This window comes from Bufo bufo, chromosome 4 (genome assembly GCF_905171765.1).
Source record: "Bufo bufo chromosome 4, aBufBuf1.1, whole genome shotgun sequence".
Classification (NCBI taxonomy): domain Eukaryota; kingdom Metazoa; phylum Chordata; class Amphibia; order Anura; family Bufonidae; genus Bufo; species Bufo bufo.
In genome coordinates, this window is record NC_053392.1 from 456257120 (window position 1) to 456284564 (window position 27445).

At 43.3% G+C, this 27445-nt stretch overlaps 1 protein-coding gene across 2 annotated transcripts in view; it reads left to right on the top strand.

Moving 5' to 3' along the window:
• The window catches only part of LYST (lysosomal trafficking regulator), a 736927-nt gene that overhangs the window by 556089 nt on the left and 153393 nt on the right, over positions 1 to 27445 (top strand). For both annotated transcript variants that reach the window (XM_040429442.1, XM_040429443.1), the window contains 2 exons: positions 18875 to 18936; positions 20049 to 20104. In XM_040429442.1, the coding sequence (XP_040285376.1) occupies positions 18875 to 18936; positions 20049 to 20104 (118 nt within the window). The remainder of the gene's footprint in view (positions 1 to 18874; positions 18937 to 20048; positions 20105 to 27445) is intronic.

Here is a 27445-nt window from a genome sequence, read left to right on the forward strand (position 1 = left end):
GGCTGACAACACACTTGCTCAGAACTTCCTGGGAGTGAGAGAAGCCACATCTCACTGAGGGACCCTGAAGGTCCAGAGCCTGCAAACTGCAAGTATCACAGGTTGCTGTTCAGACAGCGTGCTTATTTTGGGTGGACTGAGGATAGCTCATCCACGTCCTAGAGAGGGACCTATTGTTTAGTTAGAGCCTGGACACGGCTAGGTGTTCTGTTTATGTTTTTGTATTTTAATGCAACCTGTGAAATAAAGCTTAGGAAGCCAGTTGAAATGCACTTCTGTCTCCTGAGGTCTCCTTCTGTGAAATACTCTGACTAATCCCCCTACCTTTTCACCTCTGGAAAGGTGAGCTAAATAACGGACTGCCACAATTGGTGTCGGATGCGGGCAACGACACCTCAGAAAAGCTGAATGCTGCAGTGCTGTGTGGGAACTTAAAGGGCCAGAAGCCCGTTTGCTCAGTGGAACAGGTGCTGCTGAATACTTAAAAAAAAAAAACTGTGTGGAGTTAAAGGGGGCTTGCTGCTGGAAATTTTTCTGGTCCTTGAACAGCTGGTTGCTAAGGGTAACGCCTGAATACAAATTGTTTATGGACTTGGACAGGTATATGTCCTGGGTAAAACCTGCTACATTGCTGCAGAGAAAGACTCCTGACATGGAGGATATGTTAAAGGCTTTGCTGCAAGCCACTGCAGCCCAGCAACATGCAAACAAAGTGCAGCAAGAAGCTAATCGGCAGACAGAGGATCTGGCGCGGTCTATGGCAATGCAACTTACCACTCTAACCGAGATGCAAAACAAAGATCGTGTTGCTTTGACTGAGGTGGTGCAGCGCTTTGCAGACCAGACCCCTTGGTCGACTGAAATTGGTCCCATGGGGAAGAAGGACATATGTGCTGGGAACTACCTACAAAAGATGGCTGCCACGGATGATGTGGAGGCTTATTTGATGACCTTTGAGCGCACCGCTGCGCGTGAAAGATGGCCACTAGATCAGTGGGCGGGGTTGATAGCCCCCTTTCTGAGTGGAGAGGCTCAGAAGTCTTCTTATGATTTGGATCCTGCCGACGCTCAGGATTACTGTAAGCTGAAAGCGGAGATTTTGGCCCGTCTGGGAGTTACTTTGTCGGTTCGGGCCCAAAGAGTGCACCATTGGGGTTTTCAGGCAGACAAACCAGTTGGCTCCCAAATGTACGACCTGGTACACTTAACCAAGAAGTGGTTACAACCAGATGTTCTATCGGCTCCAGAGGTTGTCCAACGTGTGGTAGTGGACAGATATCTTAGAGCCCTTCCACCTGAAATATGCAAGTGGGTTACCCACGGTGACCCTAACAGCGCAGATGAGTTGGTCTCTCTGGTGGAAAGATATGCTGCGGCAAAGGACCTGTTACAAAAGCCCCGCCTAACCCAGGAAAGTACCCGGCAGGGGGGTACTCCTGCGAGGGGTGGGGCCCCTAACAGGGACACAAGGTCCAAAGCTGAACTCTGGCCGGAACGCTCCGAAAGGTCCAAGTCTGACTTTCTGAGACCAGAACCTATCAAATGCTTCCGTTGTAGGGGACCAGGACATATTGCTGCTAACTGTCCGTTAAACTCAGAGCCCATGCAGTGTGATATGAGTGCTATGCCGAATACGAAATCTATGTTTGCCCAAGGGGTTTGTTCTATTGGGACCCCTGAAAAGGTCGATAAACATCTGTGTCCTGTTTCAGTAGAGGGGAGAGAGGTGCAGGCTCTCCTGGATACTGGCAGTATGATCACGTTGGTCAAAGCCAGTTTGGTAAACTCCGATAGCTTCCAGACCCAGTCAGTAGGGGTCACCTGTATTCATGGGGAAACTCGCGAGTATAATACGGCACGTGTTACCATAGGAACTGTGCTCAACCAGGTAACCTGTCAGGTAGCGATAATACCCACTCTCATGTATGACGTAATACTGGGGAGGGATTTTCCTTTTTTCTGGGAATTGTGGGAAAAAAGGGTTAAAGAGCCAACAGTGGTTGCGATCTCTGGAGAAAGGGCAACAGGAGTCACAGAGCCTGAGCTTCTTCATGAGGTTCTGTCATCTCCTGATAAGGCCGTGTTTCCTTTTGATGTAATGTCAGGGGACACCGAAACCACTGATGTAAGTGGGGAGCCAGAGGAGAGGGTTGAAAATGTCTTAGCGGATATAAAGGTTTCACGCGACAATTTTGCCACAGCGCAGCTGAATGACCCTACTTTGGTTCGGGCCCAGGAAAATGTAAAAATAATAAATGGTGTTCTGATTTACCCAGATGTCACGCTTGCTTATCCCCATATCGCGATGCAAAATAACTTACTGTATCAGGTAGACAAGCAAGGTGAAGACATCGTAGAACAACTGATAGTTCCCAAGCCATTTAGGAAGATGGTCTTGGATCTAGCACATGGTCATTTGTTGGGGGGACATCTGGGGATGGAAAAGACAAAAGAACGAATTTTAATGCGTTTCTTTTGGCCAGGGCTAGTAGCAGAGGTACGAGATTACTGTGCATCTTGCCCCGAGTGCCAATATACATCTCCGTTTCCTAACTTTAGAAGCCCATTGGTACCCTTACCCATTGTGGAAGTGCCATTCGAACGAATAGCTATGGATCTGGTAGGCCCTATAGTGAAATCAGCTCGCGGACATCAGTACATACTGGTGATTCTAGACTACGCCACCAGATATCCAGAAGCTATTCCATTAAGAAATATGACGGCAAAGACCATAGCCAAGGAGTTGGTCCTGGTGTTCAGTAGGGTTGGGATCCCTAAAGAGATCTTAACGGATCAGGGCACCCCATTTATGTCCAGGGTGACTAAAGAATTATGTCGGCTATTCAGGGTGAAGCATATCCGAACCTCAGTCTACCATCCGCAAACGGATGGATTGGTGGAAAGATTCAATAAAACCCTGAAAAACATGTTAAGAAAGGTGATTGCCAAGGATGGTAGGGATTGGGATTGCCTACTTCCCTATTTACTGTTTGCCATACGAGAAGTACCGCAATCGTCTACGGGGTTTTCACCCTTTGAACTTCTGTATGGCAGGCAGCCCAGAGGGCTACTCGACATAGCTAAAGAGACGTGAGAGCACGAAACTACCCCGTACCGCAGTATAATTGAGCATGTGTCACAGATGCAGGACCGGATCAAGGCAGTCATGCCCTTGGTTCGAGAACATATGCAGCAAGCCCAACAGGCCCAAAGTAGAATATATAACCGGGGTGCGAAACTGCGTCATTTTAGTCCAGGGGACCGGGTGCTTGTATTAATACCCACAGTAGAGAGCAAATTCTTAGCAAAATGGCAAGGGCCCTTCACAATTGTTAAAAAGATAAGCGAGGTGAACTATCTAGTTCATCAGCCCGGGAAGAGAAAACCCGAACAGAACTATCATATTAACTTGATAAAGCCCTGGAAAGATAGGGAAGCTCTGGTGGTAAACTCAGCACCACGAAGCTACACCGTACCTGAGGTTAGAATTGCTGAGTCCCTGTTTCCCCATCAGAAACAGGAATCACAGGAATTCGTTATGAGAAATAACGATTTCTTCTCAGAACTCCCAGGCCTCACTCATGTGATAAAACACGATATTGTCACAGAACCCAGTGTTAAGGTGAAGATTAAGCCCTACCGGGTCCCCGAAGCGAGGCGCGAGGTCATTACCCAAGAGATTAACAAGATGTTAGACATAGGGGTAATAGAAGAGTCCGTAAGTGAGTGGTCTAGTCCCATCGTTTTAATTCCCAAACCTGATGGGTCCATAAGGTTCTGTAATGACTATCGCCAGTTAAACTTGGTCTCAAAGTTTGACGCCTACCCAATGGCGAGAGTAGACGAACTAATAGACAAGCTGGGTAGTGCTCGGTACTTAACAACATTGGACTTAACTAAAGGGTACTGGCAAATTCCGCTAACTGAAAGGGCCAAGGAAAAGACGGCTTTTTCTGCACCCAGTGGTCATTTCCAATACACTAGGTTGCCATTTGGCCTCCATGGGGCCCCGGCGACTTTTCAGCGTATGATGGATAGGATCCTAAGGCCACATATTGGTTATACATCAGCATATCTGGATGATGTAATAATTTACAGTAGCGACTGGGAGTCTCACCTACAAAAAGTGCAGGCGGTCGTGGATTCACTAAGACAGGCGGGTCTCACCGCAAACCCTAAAAAGTGTGCCATCGGCTTGGAAGAAGCCAAGTATTTGGGATACACCATTGGGCGGGGTCTGATCAAACCCCAGCTAAACAAAATAGACTCAATACAAAACTGGCCTAGACCCCTAAACAAGAAGCAAGTGAGGTCGTTTTTGGGAATTGCAGGGTATTACAGAAGGTTTATCTCTAATTTTGCATCTATGGCGGTTCCCTTAACTGATCTTACAAAAGGAAAAAATTCGGTGATGATAAAATGGACCCCAGAGGCCGAGAGGGCGTTCCAATCCTTGAAACAAGCCCTGTGCTCCCAGCCGGTACTGGTATGTCCGGATTTTCATAAACCCTTCTCACTGCAAACCGATGCTTCGGAGGCTGGGTTAGGAGCAGTGTTATCACAAATAATTGATGGGGAAGAATACCCTGTCTTATACATAAGTCGGAAGCTGAATGACCATGAAAAGAGGTATGCCACTGTAGAGAAAGAGGCTTTGGCCATTAAATGGGCCCTGGACGCTCTCAAATACTACCTACTGGGCAGAGAATTCACCCTCATCACAGACCATGCACCCCTAAAGTGGATGCAGAATAACAAGGAAAAGAATAGTAGGGTTACCAGGTGGTTTCTGTCCCTCCAGCCTTTTAGGTTCACAGTACAGCACCGAGCAGGCAGCCTCCAGGGAAATGTAGATGGTTTGTCTCGTACTTACTATTTGTCAAGCCAGGGTGCCCCAACCCATAGGTTAGTGCAAAAGGGGGGGAGAAATGTGGTGTCTCACAGGGTGAAGTAATTGAGGGTATATATGTGTCTCCCAGGTTCTTAGCATATGCTGAAGAAAGTTATTTAGGAAAGGGTTAAAAACCTAAGCCTGGGTCCTGATGAGCTGCACCTGGGGAGTTGCTAGAAAACTGGGCTGACAACACACTTGCTCAGAACTTCCTGGGAGTGAGAGAAGCCACATCTCACTGAGGGACCCTGAAGGTCCAGAGCCTGCAAACTGCAAGTATCACAGGTTGCTGTCCAGACAGCGTGCTTATTTTGGGTGGACTGAGGATAGCTCATCCATGTCCTAGAGAGGGACCTATTGTTTAGTTAGAGCCTGGACAAGGCTAGGTGTTCTGTTTATGTTTTTGTATTTTAATGCAACCTGTGAAATAAAGCTTAGGAAGCCAGTTGAAATGCACTTCTGTCTCCTGAGGTCTCCTTCTGTGAAATACTCTGACTAATCCCCCTACCTTTTCACCTCTGGAAAGGTGAGCTAAATAACGGACTGCCACAGCTCCTTCTTTTTGTGGATATTTTCCTTACTAGAATTGCTATGGGAATTAACCCTTGCTTACATGTGCTGCCGCGTCCACCACATGATGTTCTCTATTTTCATCACCTTGGCTTAAATAAATACCTACTCTAATCTCCCGAGTGAAACATATCTACAAAGTCACAAAAATAGAAACCACAGGGACAATCTTCCTTGTGGCAAACTCTCCCTGAGCTTCTCCACACACCACAACCGCCTGACATGGAGTGTCCTGACTTCCCAATGGGCAGTACCAGCTGGCTTCTGCCTTCTGAACCTGAGCCAGTTGCAGATTCTCCAGTACCAGATTTTGATCCTTCTGAACTTTATGCAAACATCAAGACTCTTTTTACAGTGGGACTGTCCAAGGCAGGGGCAAATTCAAAAACTGGGTACTCGAGTATCTGACTTGGAAGAAAAAGTAAATGAGATGGTGGATGCCATGGAGGTGGATAACTCCCGCCTGAACGACCATGTACATAGATTGGAGGCACTTGAATATAAATTGAAAGACTTGGAAAAGCGTAATAGTAGAGCTAATCACCGGATTAGAGATATGCCTGAGTCAGTTAAAACACTACAGCCTTCAGTCCTCAATCTTTTCCATGCATTACTGCCCCAAGTGGACTCTACTCTGTTTAAAATGGGATCCAGATAGGGGACACTTGGCACCCGCCATGTTTCTTTACCTAGCATGACTTGTTTCATTCAACTTTGCTTTGTTGTTTTGTATGTAGTTTCCCTGGGGGAGCTGTGTGCAAAACCTCCTTTCTTCACTCTCTTAAACCCCCACCCCGGCTTTTCCTCCCTATCATACCTTTTTATGATTGTTTCTTCTAATGATTGCTGCTGATCTGGATTACATGACCCCCCCCCCCCCACACACACACACACACACACACACACACACACTTTAGGCATATCAGGACACCTTGTTGACATATTTTGTTTGATGATTGTTTCCTGACTGTTAATGTTTTTTTTTTTTTTTTTTTTTTCTGTTCTTGCGAGTTACTGACTCCTTTTCTTATGAAGATTATTTGTGGTTCTCTCTCGACTCTACTGACCCTTTTCTTTATGCCTTTCTCTTTTTAATATGCTCTGGCTGTGACTCACTGTATAAGGGTTCATATGCTGACATTTCACTTATTAGTCATGGGTAGAATCATATCCCATAATGTCGGGGGGGGGGGGAGGGTTAATTCACCACAAAAGGAGTGCCTCCACCAATATGTTTGGCTTAAGCCTGATATCATTTGCATTTGGGAATCTCATTCTATCCCGACCTCTTGTCCCAGGTATTTACATAACCGTTATACTCTCTTGTCTCATGCGCCGTTCCCCACTAAAAGCAGAGGTGTTGGTATTTTTTTTAAAAACTCCTTGCCTTTCCAGATTGAGTCCACTATTATAGACCCTGATGGCTGCTATATTATTGTGGTAGGCTCACTATTAAAATAACTCTTTATGCTTATTTAACTCCTATGCCCCTAACAGTCAGTCATTCTCTTTATTAGAGCAGTATCATTCCTCGACACTAATCTGTATGGTGATTTGAACATGACATTCAATGCCCGACTAGATAGATAATTCCCTGTAGTAGATAAATTGTCCTCCAAGTCTAAGAATTGTATTTTTGTAGTCTAAGAATTTGTAATTCTAAGAATATATAAGAATAATCTAAGAATATAGTCTAAGAATTTGTAATTCTATCCTAGTACAATGTTGGTGCACTGGGGAAAAGAAAATGTAGGCATGTTGTGAACCATTAATCAGCAAAGTCTAATGCTCGCATATCCTGTCATATGCGAGCATTAGACTTTGCTGATTAATGGTTCACAACATTCCTACATTTTCTTTTCCCCAGTGCACCAACATTGTACTAGGATAGACTGGGTACTAGCCTCAACACAACGTCTCTTATATATCCTATATGTCAGACATGTTCCTTGCGCCTGGTCTGATCATAATATTGTCCTAACAAAATTTAACCAGGAGAAATCTTCTAGATGGCCCTATACATAGACATTGAATAAATGCTTTCTCACCGATCACTCTATAAGAAAAGGTGTTTCTACTGCGCTTAAGGAGTTCTTCAGATTCAGTGTTCCTTCCTGATACCTCCCCTGCTGTTAATTGGGCCTAACATAAATTGTTTAAACTAGGGATCATCATGGATGAAGCTTCTAAAATGAAGAAGGATCGTTCTAAAGTACCATGAGACGTTGGGTATAAATTGTTCCATTTAGAATTATCTATTCAGAGAAAACCTTCTTTATATCTCATTAAAGCTATTAAAGACAAAAAGATTCAGCTTTATGCAACCCTTTTGCACCGCACTGATAGAGCCTACAAATTTTTCAATAAGCCGGATAAAATACTTGCTGCCAAATTGCGTGCCCGGCAGCATCTTAACGCTGTATGGGATACCTCCAAGCATGCTAAAATTTATCAACAATTCCAGGCTTTATATCAGAAACTATAGTCCCCGCCCTCCTGTTGCTGACTTAACGTCTATTCTTGTGACCTTACCCATTCCGGCTTTATCATCCTCTGATGTAAAATTTCTTAACCCCTTCCGTCAAAATCACATACATGTACGTCGGGGAATGTGGTGCCTTACCGCATTCCCACGTGCATGTATGTGATGTGAGCCGCATTAACAACCGGGCCCCTGCTGCATCCACCATCATCACTGTATGCGGCGATGCCAGCGGATTGACCCTTTCACATGCCGCAGTCAGTGCTGTTCGCAGCATGTGCGGGGTTTACAGAGGAAGGCGGCTCCCTCTGATTCCATCGGCCCACTGCTCTTACAGGGGGCCGATGGTTGCCATGGCAGCCCTGATGCTTTACACAGGCATCGGAGCCTGCCAGCTACGGAAGCCCAGGAGATCCAGCCTGAGGGCTGGATCTCCTAGGCCAGTGGTCGGCAAAGTGCGGCTCTTTTGATCCTTGAATGCGTCTCTTTGGTTCGGGCTGGCGGGTGGACGGCCGCGCAGCCATATCGCGCCGCTCAAACTGCTTGCAAAATGTCCGTCATGCGCCTCCTGCCCCGTCTGTCTGCTCTTTCCATTTTATGAATGAAGCAGGCAGGCGGGGCAGGAGGCGCATGACGGAGGGTGAGATGTCACGCTGCGCACAGCAGCAGAAGGGCGGGCAGCGGCGGACTTTCAGCAGAACACCGGCCATGTGAAGGGTGGTGAAGAGGCCGCCGCTCAGGAGGAGCGAAATGTCCTGCAGCAGAAAGGTAGGAGCTGCCCCCGGTGTGTGCACAGCGCCGGGCACTGCATCGGCCCCGCCGCAAGTGTCCCTGCCTCCTCCCTTCCCCCCACTAATACATTACTTTAGTTACTGGAGGGCACTTATGGGGGATATCTGTGGATGACGCACTTATGGGGGATATCTGTGGAGGGCACATATATAGCATCTTATGCTATATATGTGTCATCCACAGATATCCCCCATAAGTGCGTCATCCACAGATATCCCCCATAAGTGCGTCATCCACAGATATCCCCCATAAGTGCGTCATCCACAGATATCCCCCATAAGTGCGTCATCCACAGATATCCCCCATAAGTGCGTCATCCACAGATATCCCCCATAAGTGCGTCATCCACAGATATCCCCCATAAGTGAATGGGTCCATGATGCGGCCTGCACACGGCCAGTGCCCGTGTATTGCGGACCCGCCGTATGCGGCCAGCAATATGGCAACGGCGGGCACACGGTCGTGTGCATGAGCCCTAATAGTCCTCACTGGTACTGTTGACGCAATATTTTAGGTTTTAAAAATGTGGCTCTCGAAAGAAATTTCAGTCGTGGTTTTGGCGATATTTGGCTCAGTTGACAAAAAAGTTTGCCCACCACTGTCCTAGGCAACTGTCTGCGTCTTACTATGTAAGACACTGACAGTTCAATTAATGTATTGTACTGAATTGAAACAGGGATCAAACCCTGAAAAGGTGAAGTCCCACAGTGGGACAAATATAAAAAGTAAAAAAAAGTGAAAAAAGTGTTTTTTATTATACTAAAAAAAATTAAGTTTCAAGTAAAAAAAGTGTCATTTTCCCAAAATAAAGTAAAAAAAAATTTGTAAAAAATAGGGAAAATAAGAAAAGCAGTCATATTAGGTATTGCTGCGCCCGTATCGACTGGCTCTATAAAAATATAACATGACCTAACCCCTCAGGTGAACACCTTCAAAAAATGAAATAAAAACTTCTAAAAAAAAGTTTTTTTTTGTCACCTTACATCACCAAGTGATTAAAAAGGTGTATGCCCCCCAGAATAGCACCAATCTAACCGTCACCTCATCCCGCAAGAAATGAGCCCCTACCTAAGACAATCGCCCAAAAAATAAAAAAAACTATGGCTCTCTGACTATGGAGACACTAAAACATGTTTTTTATTGTTTCAAAAATGCTTTTATTGTGTTAAATGTAAAAAAATAAAAAGTTGACATATTAGGTATCACCGCATCTGTAACAACCTGCTCTATAAAAATACCACATGACCTAACCCCTAAGGTGAACACGTAAAAAAAACAAAAAAAAAATTGTGTCAAAAAAGCCATTTTTGGTCACCTTACATCACAAAAAGTGTAATAGCAAGTGATCAAAAAGTCATATGCACCCCAAAATCGTACCAATAAAACCTTCATCTCATCCTGCAAAACATGAGACCCTACCTAGGACAATCGCCCAAAAAAAAATAAAAAATCTGACTCTCAGAATATGGAGACACTAAAAAATTTTTTGGGGTTTAAAAAATGTTATTGTGTAAAACTTCAATAAAAAAGTTTACATATTAGGTATCTACACATCTGTAAGAACCTGCTGTATAAAAATATCACATGACCTAACCCCTCAGATGAACACCGTGAAAAAAATAAAATAAAAATGGTGTTAAAAAAGCCATTTTATGTCATCTTACATCACAAAAAGTGTAATACCAAGCGATCAAAAAGTCATATGCACCCTAAGATAGTACTATAAAACCATCATCTCTTACAAAAAATAATTAGCCCCTACATAAGACAGTCACCCATAAAAAAAAATATGGCTTTCAGAATATGGAGACACTAAAAAGTCATTTTGTTTTTTTCAAAAGTGCTTTATTATGTAAAACTGACACAAAGTAGTCATATTTGGTATTATCGCATCTGTTAAAACCTGCTCTATAAAAATACCACATGATCTAACCTGTCAGATGAACATTGTAAATAAAAAATAAAAACGGTGCCAAAACAGCTAATTTTTGTTACCTTACCTCATAAAAAGTGTAATATAGAGCAACCAAAAATCACATATACCCTAAAATAGTACCAACAAAACTGCCACCTCATCCCATAGTTTCCAAAATGGGGTATTTTTTTGGAGTTTCTACTCTACGGGTGCATCTTCAAATGTGACATGGCGACTTAAAATTATCCCAGTAAAATCTGCCCTCCAAAAACCATATGGCGTTCCTTTCCTTCTGCACCCTGCCATGTGCCCGTACAGCAGTTTACAACAACATATTGGGTGTTTCTGTAAACTACAGAATCAGGGCAATAAATATTGACTTTTGTTTGGCTGTTAACACTTGCTTTGTACTGGAAAAAATGGATTAAAAAGAAAAATATACCAAGAAAGTGAAATTCTAAAATTTCATCTACATTTTAGTTTAATTCTTAATAAGCCTCACAAAGTGACTTCAGACCTAAATTGGTCCTTAAAAAGTGGGTTTTGGAAATTTTCTGAAAAATTTCAAGATTTGCTTCTAAACTTTAGGCCTTCTCACGTCCCAAAGAACGAAAATGTCATTTACAAAATGATCCAAACAGGAAGTAGACATATGGGAAATGTAAAGTAATAACTATTTTAGGAGGTATCACTATCTCTTTTAAAAGCAAAGAAATAGAAATTCTGAAAATTGCTAATTTTTCCAAATTTTTGTAAATTTGGTATTTTTTTTATAAATAAAAATGAAATATGTTGACTCAATTTTACCACTTGAATAGAAGAAAGAACCGGCACTCCTTACGATGTGATTGTCAATATTTTATTCGCCACTCATGGATAGAAGTGACGCGCGTTTCGGCACATGCAAGTGCCTTTGTCAAACTAAAGCAGACAGCAAGTGGCAATGAAATGAACATCAACATATGTTTAAATAGCCCGCCCCTCATCACATGATAGAAGCCTTCAAGTCATGTGATTCTGACATCATGTTGGCAAGGCAACCAAGGTATGTTTACTAACATCCAGAAAAGAGAAAATAAATGCGATCCTTCTGTATCATCGAAGATCGCTGAATATCAGTTACACTGTAGAAACACATAAAGAGTATAAAAACGAAAATGATTACCTAGATCGAGCATAAGTGAATGGTTATACACAATAGTCAGCTCCTACATATTATCATAGAAAACTACTCACCGCATTCTCCCGATTCAACCCCTTGGGTGTCATCGTTTGTAGGCGGTGAATCCAATAGGCTTCACGCTTCAGTAATAACTCCACTCTATTACCTCCCCTGCGAGGGGGCAGTACCTCCTCGATAATTTCAAATCGAAGTTGGGACACATTATGTTTTTGTTGAAAAAAATGCAAAGGAATCAGCAATAGCAGATTTTCATTGCGGATGGTTGATTTGTGTTTAGCAAATCGAACCTTCATCCGCATTGTAGTCTCCCCTACATAGCAGAGTCCACATTTCAGCAGGTATATAATACAGGAACTATTGCACGTAAAGTGACCCTTTACTGGAATTTGTTCCCCACTATGTGGGTGTGAGATATAAGAACCTTTTATTATACTAGAGCAGTGAATGCAACTTAAACAAGAAAAGGTGCCCTTCCTGACAGAAGAAAATGTCATTTGTCGGGGGCCCTTCTTAACAGTGCCTATATCTGCCCTAATAATTTTGTCCCTTAAATTACTTGCCCGCTTGTAGCATAACATCGGAGGGCTTTGAAATTCTGCAATCTGGGGATAAGACCTGGTTATAATGTTCCAATGCTTATTAATAACTGCCCTTATACGGTTAATCCACGGGTGGTACTTTATAACTAGGGGGAGTTTTCTTTTTTCTGTAATGTCTTACTCTGCTCTATTGGAGATATTTCACATTTGCTACGCTGATGTGTGAGTAACCATTCCGGGTAACCCCTTTGCCTAAACTTATTGGTCATCTCTTGAAGACGGACAGTACGGGTAGAAGGGTCACTAACAATTTTATTGACCCTCTGGAATTGTGAATAAGGTATAGACCTTTTAGTAGCAGGTGGGTGATTACTTTCGTAGCTAAGCAGGCTATTACGATCTGTATTTTTCATATATAAATCTGTTTGACATTCACCATCCTGACCTTTTATGACCCAGGTGTCTAAGAAAGGTATTTTAGAAAAATCAGTATGTGCTGTAAATTTTAATTCGGGCCATATGCTATTAATAAAAACAAAAAATTCTTGAAGGGTCACAATGTCGCACCGCCATATGCAAAACACCATGTCTATAAAACGCTTCCAAAAAATGCAATGCTCTTGAAAAAGTGGATGAGAATATATAAATTCCTGTTCGAACTGAGCCATATAGCAATTTGCATACGGCGGTGCGACATTGGACCCCATCGCAGTCCCGCGGCACTGCTGATAGTAAGTATCTTGAAAAAGAAAATAATTTCGTGTCAGAACTGTGGTCAAAAGGGCAAGAAAAAAATCTTTCTGATGTGGTGTGTATTCACTACAATCCAACATATTCCGCACTGTGGTTAATCCTTTATTATGGGTTATAGAGGTATATAAGCTACACACATCTAGAGTCATTAGTATACAATCCGTGTCTATCTTAATTTTTCTAAGCTCCTCTAAAAAATGGTGAGTATCCCTTAAATACGAAGGGGCAGTTTGTGTTAAGGGTGTGAGAATTTTTTCAAGGAGGATAGCTGGAGGGGTCAATATTGAATAAGTTGCTGCGACTATTGGTCGTCCTGGCGGACGTTCCATACATTTATGCACCTTGGGGAGGGTGTAAAATACAGGGGTGATAGGATATTGTTTAATAAGAAATTCTGCTAATTTCCGATCTATGGTTGCATTCGCTTCATATTGTTTGATTATATTCTCAAGCTCACGCTTGATATCAAATATCGGATCCCTTGGTAAAATTATATACGTGTCATTATCGGATAATTGGCCGAGAATTTCTTGCACATAGTAATCTTTATTAAGTATCACCAGGGCTCCCCCTTTGTCTGCAGGTTTAAATATAAGCGTATCATCATCTAATAGATGACGAATAGTCTGTCTCTCCAAAGTCGAGAGATTCTGATGTAAATAACACTCTCCCCCTTGTTTTAGCTGAGTTAATAGCTTATCAATATCCTTCTTAACTAGCCCTATATATGTTTCTACAGGGTGTTCACTCTTAGGAGGCATATAATAGCTTTTCAGCCGTAAACCAAATTGCTTCAAAGTCAATGAACCAGTAATTTCATCAGAATGTCCAATGTTCCCTAATGCGGACTCCCTCTCTTTAGAGAAATGAGCTTTTAACCGCATAGACCGGAAAAAACGTTGGAGATCCATGTCCAAATTAAAGGTGTCGAGAGGTGCAGTGGGGCTAAATGATAAACCCCTCTGTAGTAGCTGTATTTGAGCTAAATTCAAGGTCTTAGAAGACAGATTTAAAACTAAAGAATCGGGTATACCTGTGAATGAGTCACTCGTGGGGCGTCTACTTCTCCAATGATGGCGGCCTGCTCTCCTTGTGTTGGCTTTCTTGGCCGGCGTCGTCTCCCTAAAAAAAAGTTGTTGGCCAGTAGTAGATTCGCTCCCAGATCCTGAAGATGTGTAACCTGCCCTGCGGCCTGGGCGTCTGGTGTTCTGGATAGCCGTGCCAGACTTGTCTTGCCACCGGTATACACGATTGGTTGAATAATCCTCGGAGTCCCGAATATATTTGGTTCTTTTGGTAGCTTGAATTTGCATCCTTAAATCTGTACATTGTTTATCAACCTTTGTTTTTAGTGTTTGTAAATCCTCTATCTTAAGACAGTCCTTTAGTTGGGTCTCAATGGAATCGATAGCCTGCTTGCTATCAGAAATAGCTTGAGTAAGATGTTCAATGGTTAATGTGATCAAATCCAGAGAGCACTTGTTTAGAATACTGGCAAATCGAGTACAGTAATCAAGATTATCACCAAACAGTGTAGGTCTAAGGTTCACACGAAGACCTCGTGGTATGCGTTGTGTACGATAATACTCAGCAAGTGTGGCCGCGTGTAACTCAAGAGAAATTAAATGTTTTGATTCTCTTTCCAAGTCACGGCTTCTAAACTCACTGGATGGAACTTTCAAAAATTCAACAGATGAATCGACTTGCGCTACTATCCGGCGTGCTTGGTCGTCATCATAGCTGAAGGTGTTCATTTGTGATGCTGCAGCTGATTGCATGATGTGCGTCATGAAGTACAATATGTGACGAGAAAACAATCTCAGAATGGCCTGGATAAGTAAAAGCATTTTAAAGTTATTACCACATAAAGTGACACATGTCAGATTTGCAAAATTAGGCCTGGTTAATCGTGATATTAGATATTTCAGATGAGTAAATAGACTTGGTGATAACGTGATAAAAAGGTAAATAGCCAGGACCAGATTTTTGGCGTTGTATTTTAAAAAGTTTAAGGATGTTTTAGCAAACTAACAAAGATAGCGTGGTGTTAAACAGGCAGGAAGTGCTCAAACCCATATGCAGTTGTGCATATATATACCAGGGAGCAAATCCTGCACTTGTGGCCCGTTGCTAATGGTGATCCCCAGCAAAGATGCATACAGTGGAGGATGCACGCAGCAGACCACAAGTACCACAAACAACATCCTACACAAGATAGCAGTTATGTGGATGTGATAACCAATATAACAATCTAATAACAGCAAGGACAGGTGCTGTCCTTGTTGTTATTAGGATGTTTTAGCAACCCAAATTTAAAAGTTTGTGCTAATATGTTATTCTTCATGGGGGCTCTTTGCCTTCCGATATGCTTACTGTTTTAATTCCAGTAATTCCTAAGCCTGATGAGGATCACACTAGTCCTGCGAATTAACGTCCCATCTCCCTCCTTAAACTTTTTACATCCATACTGGTGGAACGCCTTATTCATTACCTCCTCGCTTTAATACATCCAAACTAAGTGGGGTTCATTCCAAGTTGGCAAGCACTGGATAATGTGTGGAAGGTGTGCAATATTATTCAATGGGCTAATACAAAATCCCAGCCTATTTCTCTATTGGCCTTGGACCTTGATCACTGCAGCAATTTCAGACATTTCCTCTTTCAAAGGAGACGCACAGAAAGAACAGTGGTTGTGCAACCCAAGTTTTAGCAAGCCAATGTACAGCACAGAGGGGCACAGAACCTCTCTGCATGCAGTCACAAGCTATAATGGATGCCTGCAGAGGGCTTCATCCACTTCCCTCTGATTCTTTATCACTGCCATGGTCTGCACAGGAAAACCTCCTGTGGTCCTTAGCTAAGATGGCTGACCGCCAGGCAGAGCAGCTATCTTACCCTGGTCACGGTGTGAATTGGCACGGTTACCATTTTAGTAGCGCTGTACATGTACAGAGCTTTGCGCAATGCTGTACATGTACAGAGTTCATCCTCTACAGGTTGTGTATATAAAAGATGTGTATATTTTTTATATCCACAGAACTTAGGCAGGTGAGGTTTCTTAGTACTGCAAACAGTAATGGTGTCCCTCCTTAGTACCACATTCAGTAAGGTTCCACACAACACAATAATTAATAAAACTAATACTCTCCTACACCCATCACAATGAAAGACCTTTAATCCATGAGAAATCTGGGATGGGATCCCCTCTGCGGCTTTGTGTGATGCATAGATGTCATCGTGCCCCCCCCATGTGACAAGCTGACAATGGGCAGACAATGACATCACTGCCTTGCAATGGTCTGTATAGCAATCCCACCCCCATGTCTAATAGCATGCATGTCTAAAGTGGCCTGTAGTATATAGAATTGAATGGCGGACCAGGGAGATAACAGCTCCCTGCCCCAGTATTGAACTATATCTGTCCAGATGATTTAAAGTGGTCGTCGATTAGAGATCTGAAACACCAGGACCATGTATGCAATGCCACAATGAGTCTCCAAACCAACTACATAAAAGATATCCATGAGTATCCAATCCACTGACAATACTGACAAAAAAGTCTATAGAGACCCCCAAAATTTGGTTCACATTTGCTAGTGTAAAATGTCTCTCCTGTTGAAGTGTCCTTGCCCAACAATTAAAACCTATGGACATCTTTATTTCTATTTTTGGGTTTAAATGGAATCTGTCACCAACAACCTCCCTATCCAACTGTTTGCATATGGGGGTTTCTATCTCTCCTTAGGGAGAGAGCGCCTTAGTTGTCGTGGGGAGACTTATAGACCATACATCCTCCTCTAGAATTCTTGGAAGAAAAGGGATGCAAATCCTCTGGGATTCTGGGAAGAAAAGGGAACCCTTTGCATCTATTTTCTTGCCAGAATTCCAGAGGCTTCTCACTCAGTTAAGCCAGTACTCTGAGGTGCTGGCTTATTTAATATCCAAGTCATGTCTCAAGGCCTATTTAAAGGGTCAAACATTGACTTATTGGATAGCTGCCTTACATCTGGTGGCATTAGAGGCAGAGCTTGTTAAGAGCTCATTTGCATCCCTTTTCCTCTCTGTTTGCATAGACACTAGGGATGAGCGAATCGACTTCGGATGAAACATCCGAAGTCAATTCGCATAAAACTTCGATTGAATACTGTACGGAGTGAGCGCGCCGTATAGTTTTAGAATGTATTGGCTCAGATGAGCCGAAGGTATTGCTTTGCAAAGTCTCGTGAGACTTCAGGTAATAACTTTGAAAATTAATTTCTAGGTACCACTTGGAACAGAAACAGAGTTCAGGAAAAGGTTTTAAACAGTAGAAATACATTTTTGAAGTTATTACCCGAAGTCTCACGAGACTTCGCGAAGTAATAACTTCGGCTCATCTGGGCCAATACATTTTAACACTGTACGGAGTGCTCGCTCCGTACAGTATTGAAAGTTTTATGCAAATCGACTTTCCTTCCTAACAATTGCCTGTTCGTTTGTGGAGATGCACTGAATGGGAATGGCTATTGCATTTGCTTGTCCTAATACAAATTCATTGTTTCTGGGCAGCATATTGCTGTTTATACAGCACAAGTTTCAAAGTTATAATAAAATATAAAATGGGGCAGGCATATTGACACTTAAAGGGGAATTCCTGTTATAACAAGTTATCCCCTCCACAGGATAGGGTATAGCTGCTTCTGGGACCCCCACCAATCACGAGAACGAGTACGTACCCCGTTGGAGCCTCCCCCCTTCAAATGGTTGGAGTCACTATTTGGAAATGTGCGCCATCGCTCCATTACTCTATGGGAGCGCAGGAGAAGCAGTGTTCAACCAAATACCTATTTAACGTAACATACACTGTGTTAAGTATCAAGTTACCATTTTCAACATCTGTACATGCAGAGGTGCACCACCAATGAGGCCAGGTGAGGTGATCGCCTCAGGCAGCACCAGGAAGGGGCAAGAGGGGGGCAGCAGAAGGGCCATGCACAATGAGTGCTTTCATTGAGGCAAAGGGGTTAGGTTAAGAAATTTGCATGGGGGGGCGCCGTTTCAGTTTTCACCTTAGGCAGCAGAAAGGCTAGGTGCACCCCTATGTACATGTATGCTCTGCTCTAACTATCGGCCACCGTGCCATATATGTATGCCATGTTAGGGAGTTAATTGCATGCATTTTATAAAGCAGAGCAAGCAGGCTGAACGGGGCCAGCAGCAAGAGCTTAATCACTTGAATGTGTCCTTGCTGCAGTTCTCTGCACAGCTGGTTGCATTGCCTCTTCATTGTCAGGATTAGGGCTCATTTTGTCAGCCGTATGTTATTTGTGGTATGGAAATATCTGGGTCAGTTGTTCAGCAAAATCTTCTGCATGCCCGCCAAAAAACAGAGTGTATGTTTCCATATGTCTTCCATATTTTGCGGATCCACAAAAAAATGTAAGGTATCATTTTAATAAAGATTCAAAAGTGACATGACAGGGCATTAAAGTTTGCAGAGACGGATCTGCAAAATACGGATTGCATACGGAACACATTCCATGTGCAATCCGCATTTTCTTGGAGCCATAAACTTAAATGGGGCACGGACTGCATTTTGCGGATAACTATATGTTCTGTCTTTTATGCGGACATATGGAAGTGGATAGCACACGGTGTGCTATCCGTGGATTTTGCACTCCCATAGAAATGCAGAAAGGTTGGCACAAGCCGATTAATTCTTCGATAGTTAATAAATCAAAGTTAAATTTTTATTCTTTTTGTTTTTTAGGGTAAATCGCAGGTGTATCAGTGTTGCACCATCACGAGAAAACATTGGAGAACTCTTATTAGGTTGGTAATCATAAAACAATACTGTGCTTCAGTTGAATATCAATTTTTTTTTTCATTTTTAAGTCCAGATTCGCACAGGACAGTGATAGCACTATACTTATGCAATCAAAATTCTTAAAGGGGTTTCAGTGGATCAGGATATTGATGGTCTGTCCTCAGGATGGGTGATTTCAGATCTGTGGAGGCCTGACACCCAACACCCCCACTGATTAGGTGTTACTTGTAGTCTTTGGCACCAATTGTACCAAGAGCAGCAAACACAACTCATTATTAAGTGTAGGGGCTGTGCAAGGTTACTACAGCTCAGCCCCCACTCAGTTGAATGGGAGCTTAATTGCCGTAAGCCAGGGAAAGGTCATCAATATTGTTAGCCCAGAAAAAGGGGTATTCTGGTTTTTAAAAGTTATCCCCTATCCACAGGGCAAGGGATAACTATTAGATTGGTGAGACTGGGACCTTCACTGGTCATGGAAATGGATACTCCATACACCTCTGAGCATATCGAAATGAACTCAAGCATGTGCACTGCCTCTCCATTCCTCTCTAGTACAGTGCTCGGCTATTTTCAGAACCTATATAGACATGAATGCAGTGGGAGTTAGCAGCCCTACCTGGCACTCCATTCATTTCAGGACACTCTGAAGGGTATGGAATTCCCGTTCTCTTGATCGGTGGGAGTCCCAGTGGTAGGACTCCTACCAATGTAATAGTTTATTATTTTCTTATTTATATAGCACTGACCTATTCCACAGTGCTTTACAGACATTAGCATCACCCTGTCCCCAATGGGGCTCACAATCTAAGTTCCCTATCAGTATGGAGAATATATAAACCCCATACAAATGTTGTCCTTGGTCAAATTTGAGCCTAGCACCAGTGCTAACCACTGTGACACTGTGCTTAGGGGATTACTTTTAACAATGGGAAAACCACCTTTAATCTATTTATTTTATTATTTCACCTTTTGACCTATTTTCTTAAGTGACTTTTCTGGATGTAAACCTTCATACATTTTTATGCACAAGTACTTTTTAAAGATTATTTTGACATTTAATACATTTAATAGTGCTTACCATTTATTAACTATTTAACTATTTTCATTGCGGTTTTAGGGCAAACTGGCATGTATTTTGTTGAGGACTCTTCAAGTGATACAATAGAATCTAATGTAAGTATGGTGCTGATGCATTTATGCTTTTAGTCATAATACTGATTTCAGTCAAATGGAATGTAGGAGTCAATATCATGAGGCAATTGTTTACCACTAGTATCTTATCTCTTGCATGTGTTGTGGGTTACATTGAGATGAAAGTAGATATTTCTCCATTTTTTGTCATCTGATAATTATAAGCATTCCTTTTGAACTTTCGCAGTGATTTGTTTTGTTTCTTAACATTTATGTACTGAAACAACTTTTTAACCCTTAGAGGACCCTGCGATTTTCCATTTTTGTGTTTTCTTTTTTTCACTCTCCGCCTTTCCATAGTCCTAACTTTTTTTTATTTTTCCATTCACAAAGCCTTATTTTTTGGGGGGCAAGTTGTACTTTCTAATGACGCCATTCACAGTTGTATACAATGTAGTGGGAAGCGGAAAAAAAAATTCCAAATGGGGTAGAATTGGGAAAAAATGCAATTTTGACAAAGGATTTTATTTTATTTTTTTTACACCGTACATTATGCGGTAAAATTGACCTGTTATCTTCATTCTCCAGGTCAGTACTGTTACAACGATCCCACACTTTTGAGAGAAAATAAATAAATAAGTTATCACTATATTTTGACCCCTATAACTTTTTTGTAGTTATGTTTACGGGGCTGTCTATGGGCAGGGCGATCTGTACTTTTCAGTTATACCAATTTGAAGTGTGTGCGACTTTTAGAAGACTTTTTATTTAAAAAAATTATTGGGGAGTTGAAGTGACAAAAAATGCCGAATTGGCATTTTTTAAAAAAATTTTTTTCCTGTTACGCCATTTGCCGTATGCCAATAATATTGTTATTTTTTAATTGTATGGGCCTTTTCGCACGGGACGATGCTCATGATGTTTATTTTTTTATTGGTTAAGTATTTTTATTTTAAGGAAAGGGGGTGATTTTAACTTAATTTTTTTTATTTTTTAGATTTGTAAAAACTTTTTTATTTTTTTTTACTTGTTTTACTTTTTTTTAAAGTCACCGTGGGTGTCAATAACTGACAATCATAAGATTGCCAGTGGTGTTCATTGATGGCTATTTAGCCTTCATTGAATACTTAATTTTCAGTATAACAATACAGTGCTGCCACCTAGTGGCCTGTATTGGTATATTCCTCTAATAGACTCCGAAGCCTGTTTGAGGATACAGCCTATTATAATACTGTAACAGGTTCCCCGAACTCAGCCAGGTAACGCTGTGCGGCTTCCGCTTCCTGACTGCTCAGATGCCGTGGTCACATTTAACCACCGCATCCAGTGGCGTCGCTAAGGGGGGGCAATTGCCCCACCCTTAGTTATTCTTGCCCCCCTGCGGGCCCCCCCCCCCTCGCTGATTCCTGGCCGTACCGCTGCCTTTTCCTTTAAAACGTAAGGCCCCGATCCGAATCTTCAGTGATGCGCAGCGGCAGAACGCACAGACGTAACGTCAGACGCACGCCGCCTTTAGATTCGCGCTCCGCCGCCCGCCAGTCAATTCTGGTTTGCAGGCGGGGCATTAGCCAGGAGTCCAGACTAGGAGGAACCAGACATACCAGTCAAGTGAGTCAACCAGGACCAGAGTACACAGGAGCGCAGTGCCAGCACGACAGCTGCGCTGAGGAGGAGGTAATTTGATAATTTAAGTTGAGGACTGAGGACGGAGAATCTCCTCTATCAAGTTTAAAACGTTTTTATGCATTCTATTAAAGTGGGATAGATGGGGTTTGATCCCTTGGGCTGGGAATAAAGAGGGGGGTGTCGCAAAGCCTTGGCGTCTCTACAGAGGGGCAATTATATATCTCCTCAGGAGTATATTGATATAGTATATTATATAGTATATATAATTCTCTAATTTATCTATATGACCGCAGACAGCCTGATTGCAGCTTGCAGCCCATAGACTTGTATTATGACGGAATGCAAAACGGAAGGCTTTAAAAGGCATTCAGTTAGCTTTCTGTCATAATAGAAGTCTATGGGAATCAAAACGGATCCGTCTGGTTCCCTTTATGCAAGACGGAAAACAGAATTTGTTTTCCGTCTTGTGTAACGTGACCCAGACGGATTGGTTATGTTTTCCCATAGACTTCTATTAGGACAGAGAAAAACAGAATGCCTCTTAAAGGCTTACGTTTTGCATTCCATCTGGCCATTCCGTTATATTCCGTTTGAATACACCGTTATATTCAGTTTGACCTCAACCCTGATACCCCTATAACTTAGGGGTATCTATCAGGGTACATTATACAGGGGTAATATAAATAAGCACCCCTGTATAATGTCCCCTGATAACACGGAGTCCTCCTCAGTTATATTACCCTTGTATAATGTACCCTAATACCCCTTAGTTATAATATTACCCATAATGTCCCCTGATACCCCCTATAACTGAGGGTAATCAGGGTACATTAAACAGGGGGTAATATAACCAAGGGGTATCAGGGTACATTATACAGGGGGTAATATAACTTATATTACCACCGGATAATGCCTGATAGGCCTCCTGAGTAACTTATATTACACTTGTATAATTATGTACCCGGATACCCCTTATTTATATGATCCCGGCGGGGTCATATAACTAAGGGGTATCAGGGTATATTATTATACAGGGGTAATATAACTCAGGAGGCCTATCGAGCATTATACGGTGGTAATATAGCTTACATTACCCCTGTATAATGTCCCATGATAGCCCTCCTCAGTTATATTACCACTGTGTAATGTACCCTGATATCCCTTAGTTATATAATATAACTAAGGGGTATCAGGGTGCATTATACAGGGATAACATAACTGAGGAGTGCTATCCTATCAGGGACGTAATACAGGGGTAATGTAAGGTATATTACCCCTTTATAATGTCTGATAGCCCTCCTCAGTTATATTATACCCAATGTACCCTGATACCCCTTAGGCTACTTTCACACCAGCGTTCGGGGCTCCGCTTGTGAGCTCCGTTTGAAGGGGCTCACAAGCGGCCCCGAACGCATCCGTACTGCCCTAATGCATTCTGAGTGGATGCGGATCCGCTCAGAATGCATCAGTCTGGCAGCGTTCAGCCTCCGCTCAGCAAGCGGACACAGCGTTCGGGTGTCCGCCTGGCCGTGCAGAGGCAAACGGATCCGTCCAGACTTACAACGTAAGTCAATGGGGACGGATCTGTTTGAAGATGACACAATATGGCTCAATTTTCAAACGGATCCGTCCCCATTGACTTTCAATGTAAAGTCTGGACGGATCCGTCTGAACTACTTTCACACTTAGAATTTTTTCTAAACTATAATGCAGACGGATCCGTTCTGAACGGATCCAAACGTCTGCATTATAGGAGAGGATCCATCTGTGCAGACACCAGACGAATCCTCTCTGAACGCTAGTGTGAAAGTAGCCTTAATTATATTACCCCGGCGCCAGGGGCGTAGCTGCAGGGGAAGCTGCTGCTTTGGGGCCCTGACCTAGAAGGGGCCCATCCAGGAGGAGGAGGACTAAAAGATTTTGTCAGGGCCTCCTCAACAGTATTAGGCCTCATGTACACGACCATATTTTTTCACGGTCCGCAAAACGGGGTTCCGTTGGTCCGTGATCCGTGACCGTTTTTTCGTCCGTGGGTCTTCCTTTATTTTTGGAGGATTCATGGACATGAAAAAAAAAGTTGTTTTGGTGTCCGCCTGACCGTGTGGAGCCAAACGGATCCGTCCTGAATTACAATGCAAGTCAATGGGGACGGATCCGTTTGACGTTGACACAATATGGTGCAATTTCAAACGGATCCGTCCCCCATTGACTTTCAATGTAAAGTCAGGAGTCCCTATTATACCATCGGATCGGAGTTTTCTCCAATCCGATGGTATATTTTAACTTGAAGCGTCCCCATCACCATGGGAACGCCTCTATGTTAGAATATACTGTCGGATATGAGTTAGATCGTGAAACTCATATCCGACAGTATATTCTAACACAGAGGCGTTCACATAGTGATGGGGACGCTTCTAGTTAGAATATACTACGAACTGTGTACATGACTGCCCCCTGCTGCCTGGCAGCACCCGATCTCTTACAGGGGGCTGTGATCAGCACAATTAACCCCTCAGGTGCTGCACCTGAGGGGTTAATTGTGCATATCATAGCCCCCTGTAAGAGATCAGCATCTGCCAGGCAGCAGGGGGCAGACCCCCCTCCCTCCCCAGTTTGAATATCATTGGTGGCCAGTGTGCGTCCCCCCCGCCCCCCCCTCTCTCCCTCTATTATATTATCATTGGTGGCCAGTGTGCGGCCCCCCCTCCCTCCCTCTATTGTATTATCATTGGTGGCCAGTGTGCGGCCTCCCCCGGCCCCCGCTCCCTCCCTCTATTGTAATATCATTGGTGGCCAGTGTGCGGCCTCCCCCGGCCCCCCCTCCCTCCCTTTATTGTATTATCATTGGTGGCCAGTGTGCGGCCCCCCCTCCCTCTATTGTAATATCATTGGTGGCCAGTGTGCGGCCTCCCCTCTCCCCCTCCCCCCTTCCGATCATTGGTGGCAGCGGAGAGTTCCGATCGGAGTCCCAGTTTAATCGCTGGGGCTCCGATCCGTAACCATGGCAACCAGGACGCTACTGCAGGCCTGGTTGCCATGGTTACTTAGCAATATTACAATATTAGAAGCATCATACTTACCTGCTGCGCTGTCTGTGACCGGCCGGGAGCTCCTCCTACTGGTAAGAGACAGGTCTGTGCGGCGCATTGCTTAATGATCTGTCACTTACCAGTAGGAGGAGCTCCCGGCCAGTTACAGACAGCGCAGCAGGTAAGTATGATGCTTCTAATATTGTAATATTGCTAAGTAACCATGGCAACCAGGCCTGCAGTAGCGTCCTGGTTGCCATGGTTACCGATCGGAGCCCCAGAGCGATTAAACTGGGACTCCGATCGGAATCTCCGCTGCCACCAATGATCGGGGGGGAGAGAGGGGAGGCCGCACACTGGCCACCAATGATATTAATACAATAGAGGGGGGGCCGGGGGGGCCGCACACTGGCCACCAATGATAATATAATAGAGGGAGGGAGGGGTGGCCGGGGGAGGCCACACACTGGCCACCAATGATAATACAATAGAGGGAGGGAGGGGTCGCACACTGGCCACCAATGATAATACAATAGAGAGAGGGGGGCCGGGGGAGGCCGCACACTGGCCATCAATGATAATACAATAGAGGGAGGGAGGGGGGGCCGGGGGAGGCCGCACACTGGCCACCAATGATATTACAATAGAGGGAGGGGGGGCCGCACTGGCCACCAATGAAATTAAAACTGGGGAGGGAGGGGGGTCTGCCCCCTGCTGCCTGGCAGCCCCTGATCTCTTATAGGGGGCTATGATATGCACAATTAACCCCTCAGGTGCAGCACCTGAGGGGTTAATTGTGTGGATCACAGCCCCCTGTAAGAGATCGGGTGCTGCCAGGCAGCAGGGGGCAGTCATGTACACAGTTCTCAGTATATTCTAAATAGAAGCGTCCCCATCACTATGGGAACGCCTCTGTGTTAAAATATACTGTCGGATATGAGTTTTCACGAAGTTAAAACTCATCTCTGAAAAAGCTTTTATGCAGACGGATCTTCGGATCCATCTGTATGAAAGTAACCTACGGATCACGGACGCGGATGCCAATCTTGTGTGCATCTGTGTTCTTTCAGTGGGCGCCATGTATAAAGACTGGATATGTACGGCGGATGTCCTGAAGGGGTTAATTCATTTTAATTTGGATATCTATTTGCTTTTCCATGGTCAGCTTTACAAAAAAAAAAACTTTTTCAGTTAATGTCCTTGGACTTGAATGTATTTTCAGTAACTTCTCCTTCAGTACTTTAAAGGATATGCAGTGCTATCTGCAGGCAGCATGTTATACAGCAGAAGGAGCTGAGCAGATTGATATATAGTTTTGTGAGTAAAGTTTAAGTAAAACTTTTATTTCATTCATTGAAATTCCTGATCATTCTAGGCTTTGAAGTCAAGGAGGCTGTCCTATCAGTGATTGACTGTGTATACAGAGACAGCTGTCAATCACTTACAGCACCGCCTCCTTAACTTCAAAGCCCAGAATGAGCAAGAATTTCAGTGAACCATCTCTGGGATGCTCTGTGGACACACTCTCTGCTGCCGTCCCTGCCTCCTCCATCTTGCGGCACTGTGTCCTGGCTGGAAGAGGAGTAGGTCAGAGGAGCAGCACTTCAAAAAAGAGGAGGGTGCACCAGCTTTGGGCAGCACAAACTGTAGTTATAAGCTACGCACATTATCTGTACCCAGAGAGTTATCACTGTGCTATGTGGGATGTTATATACGTAGGACTGCAGGGAACATCTAGTACATTTACTCAGAGAGCTATCACTGTGTTCTGTCTTCATGCACGTTCACACAGTGTGCAGTCTGACATTCAGTATAAACCATTCCTGTTTTCCAAATAAGAGGACTGTTTTCTGTAGTCTAACTTGTTTATTGGCAAAACAGGAGTATTTGATATGTTCAATCAATTGTGTGGTAAAACAGATATGCTTGCAAAAGGATGGTGGAGTTTTAGAAGAAGATATGCAGAAGTTGAGCTCTGCTGGTGTGTCCTTGATGACTGTAGACTGAGACTGGGCTTCTCTTTCCCAGAATGCATTACACTCCCACAATGCCTTGCACGACCTACAAATATAATAATCTTTATAACCAGAAAAACAAGGTGCAATACATTTTTACCACTGCTAGATGGTGCTATGACCTAGTAAATACAGAAATACAGGAATTGCAGCAGAATGAATTAGAGAAGAAATAGATGTGATCTGAAATGATTCTTTAACTCTGGCAAATGAACGAAGATAATTTTGTAGCCCTGCTGGGCAGAACACTCCCCGTCTGGCATCAATAGATGCCACTACTGGGTCCTTCTCTCTTAGCAACCCATTTTTGTCAATGGTGGGATCAAGCTTTTTCAAAGTGCTACCTTTGGAGACTGTTTGTCTATTTCCTTTGCATGACATTCACATTGTATCCTGCAAATTATTATGTTCTTGTACCTTTCCAGATTAGGAGAGGTAAAGGCATGTTTGCAGTGATGCCAACCTTTGCAGGGCTTCTGGCTCACAGGTAATGTCTGAGCTGTATGGACTATACAGGCTATAGCACAAAAGAGCAACATCCAGATGGAGAACCTGTTGAAACAATATGATTTGCGTTGGTGGTTCAAAGTCACAAATCAGAAAATTTATATTAATAAATGATCACTCGCATGAATCATAAGAAGTAGTGAATAGTGATCTCGATTAATCAAGAATTAACTTTTACTTTTGATATAATATAAAATAAATTGAGA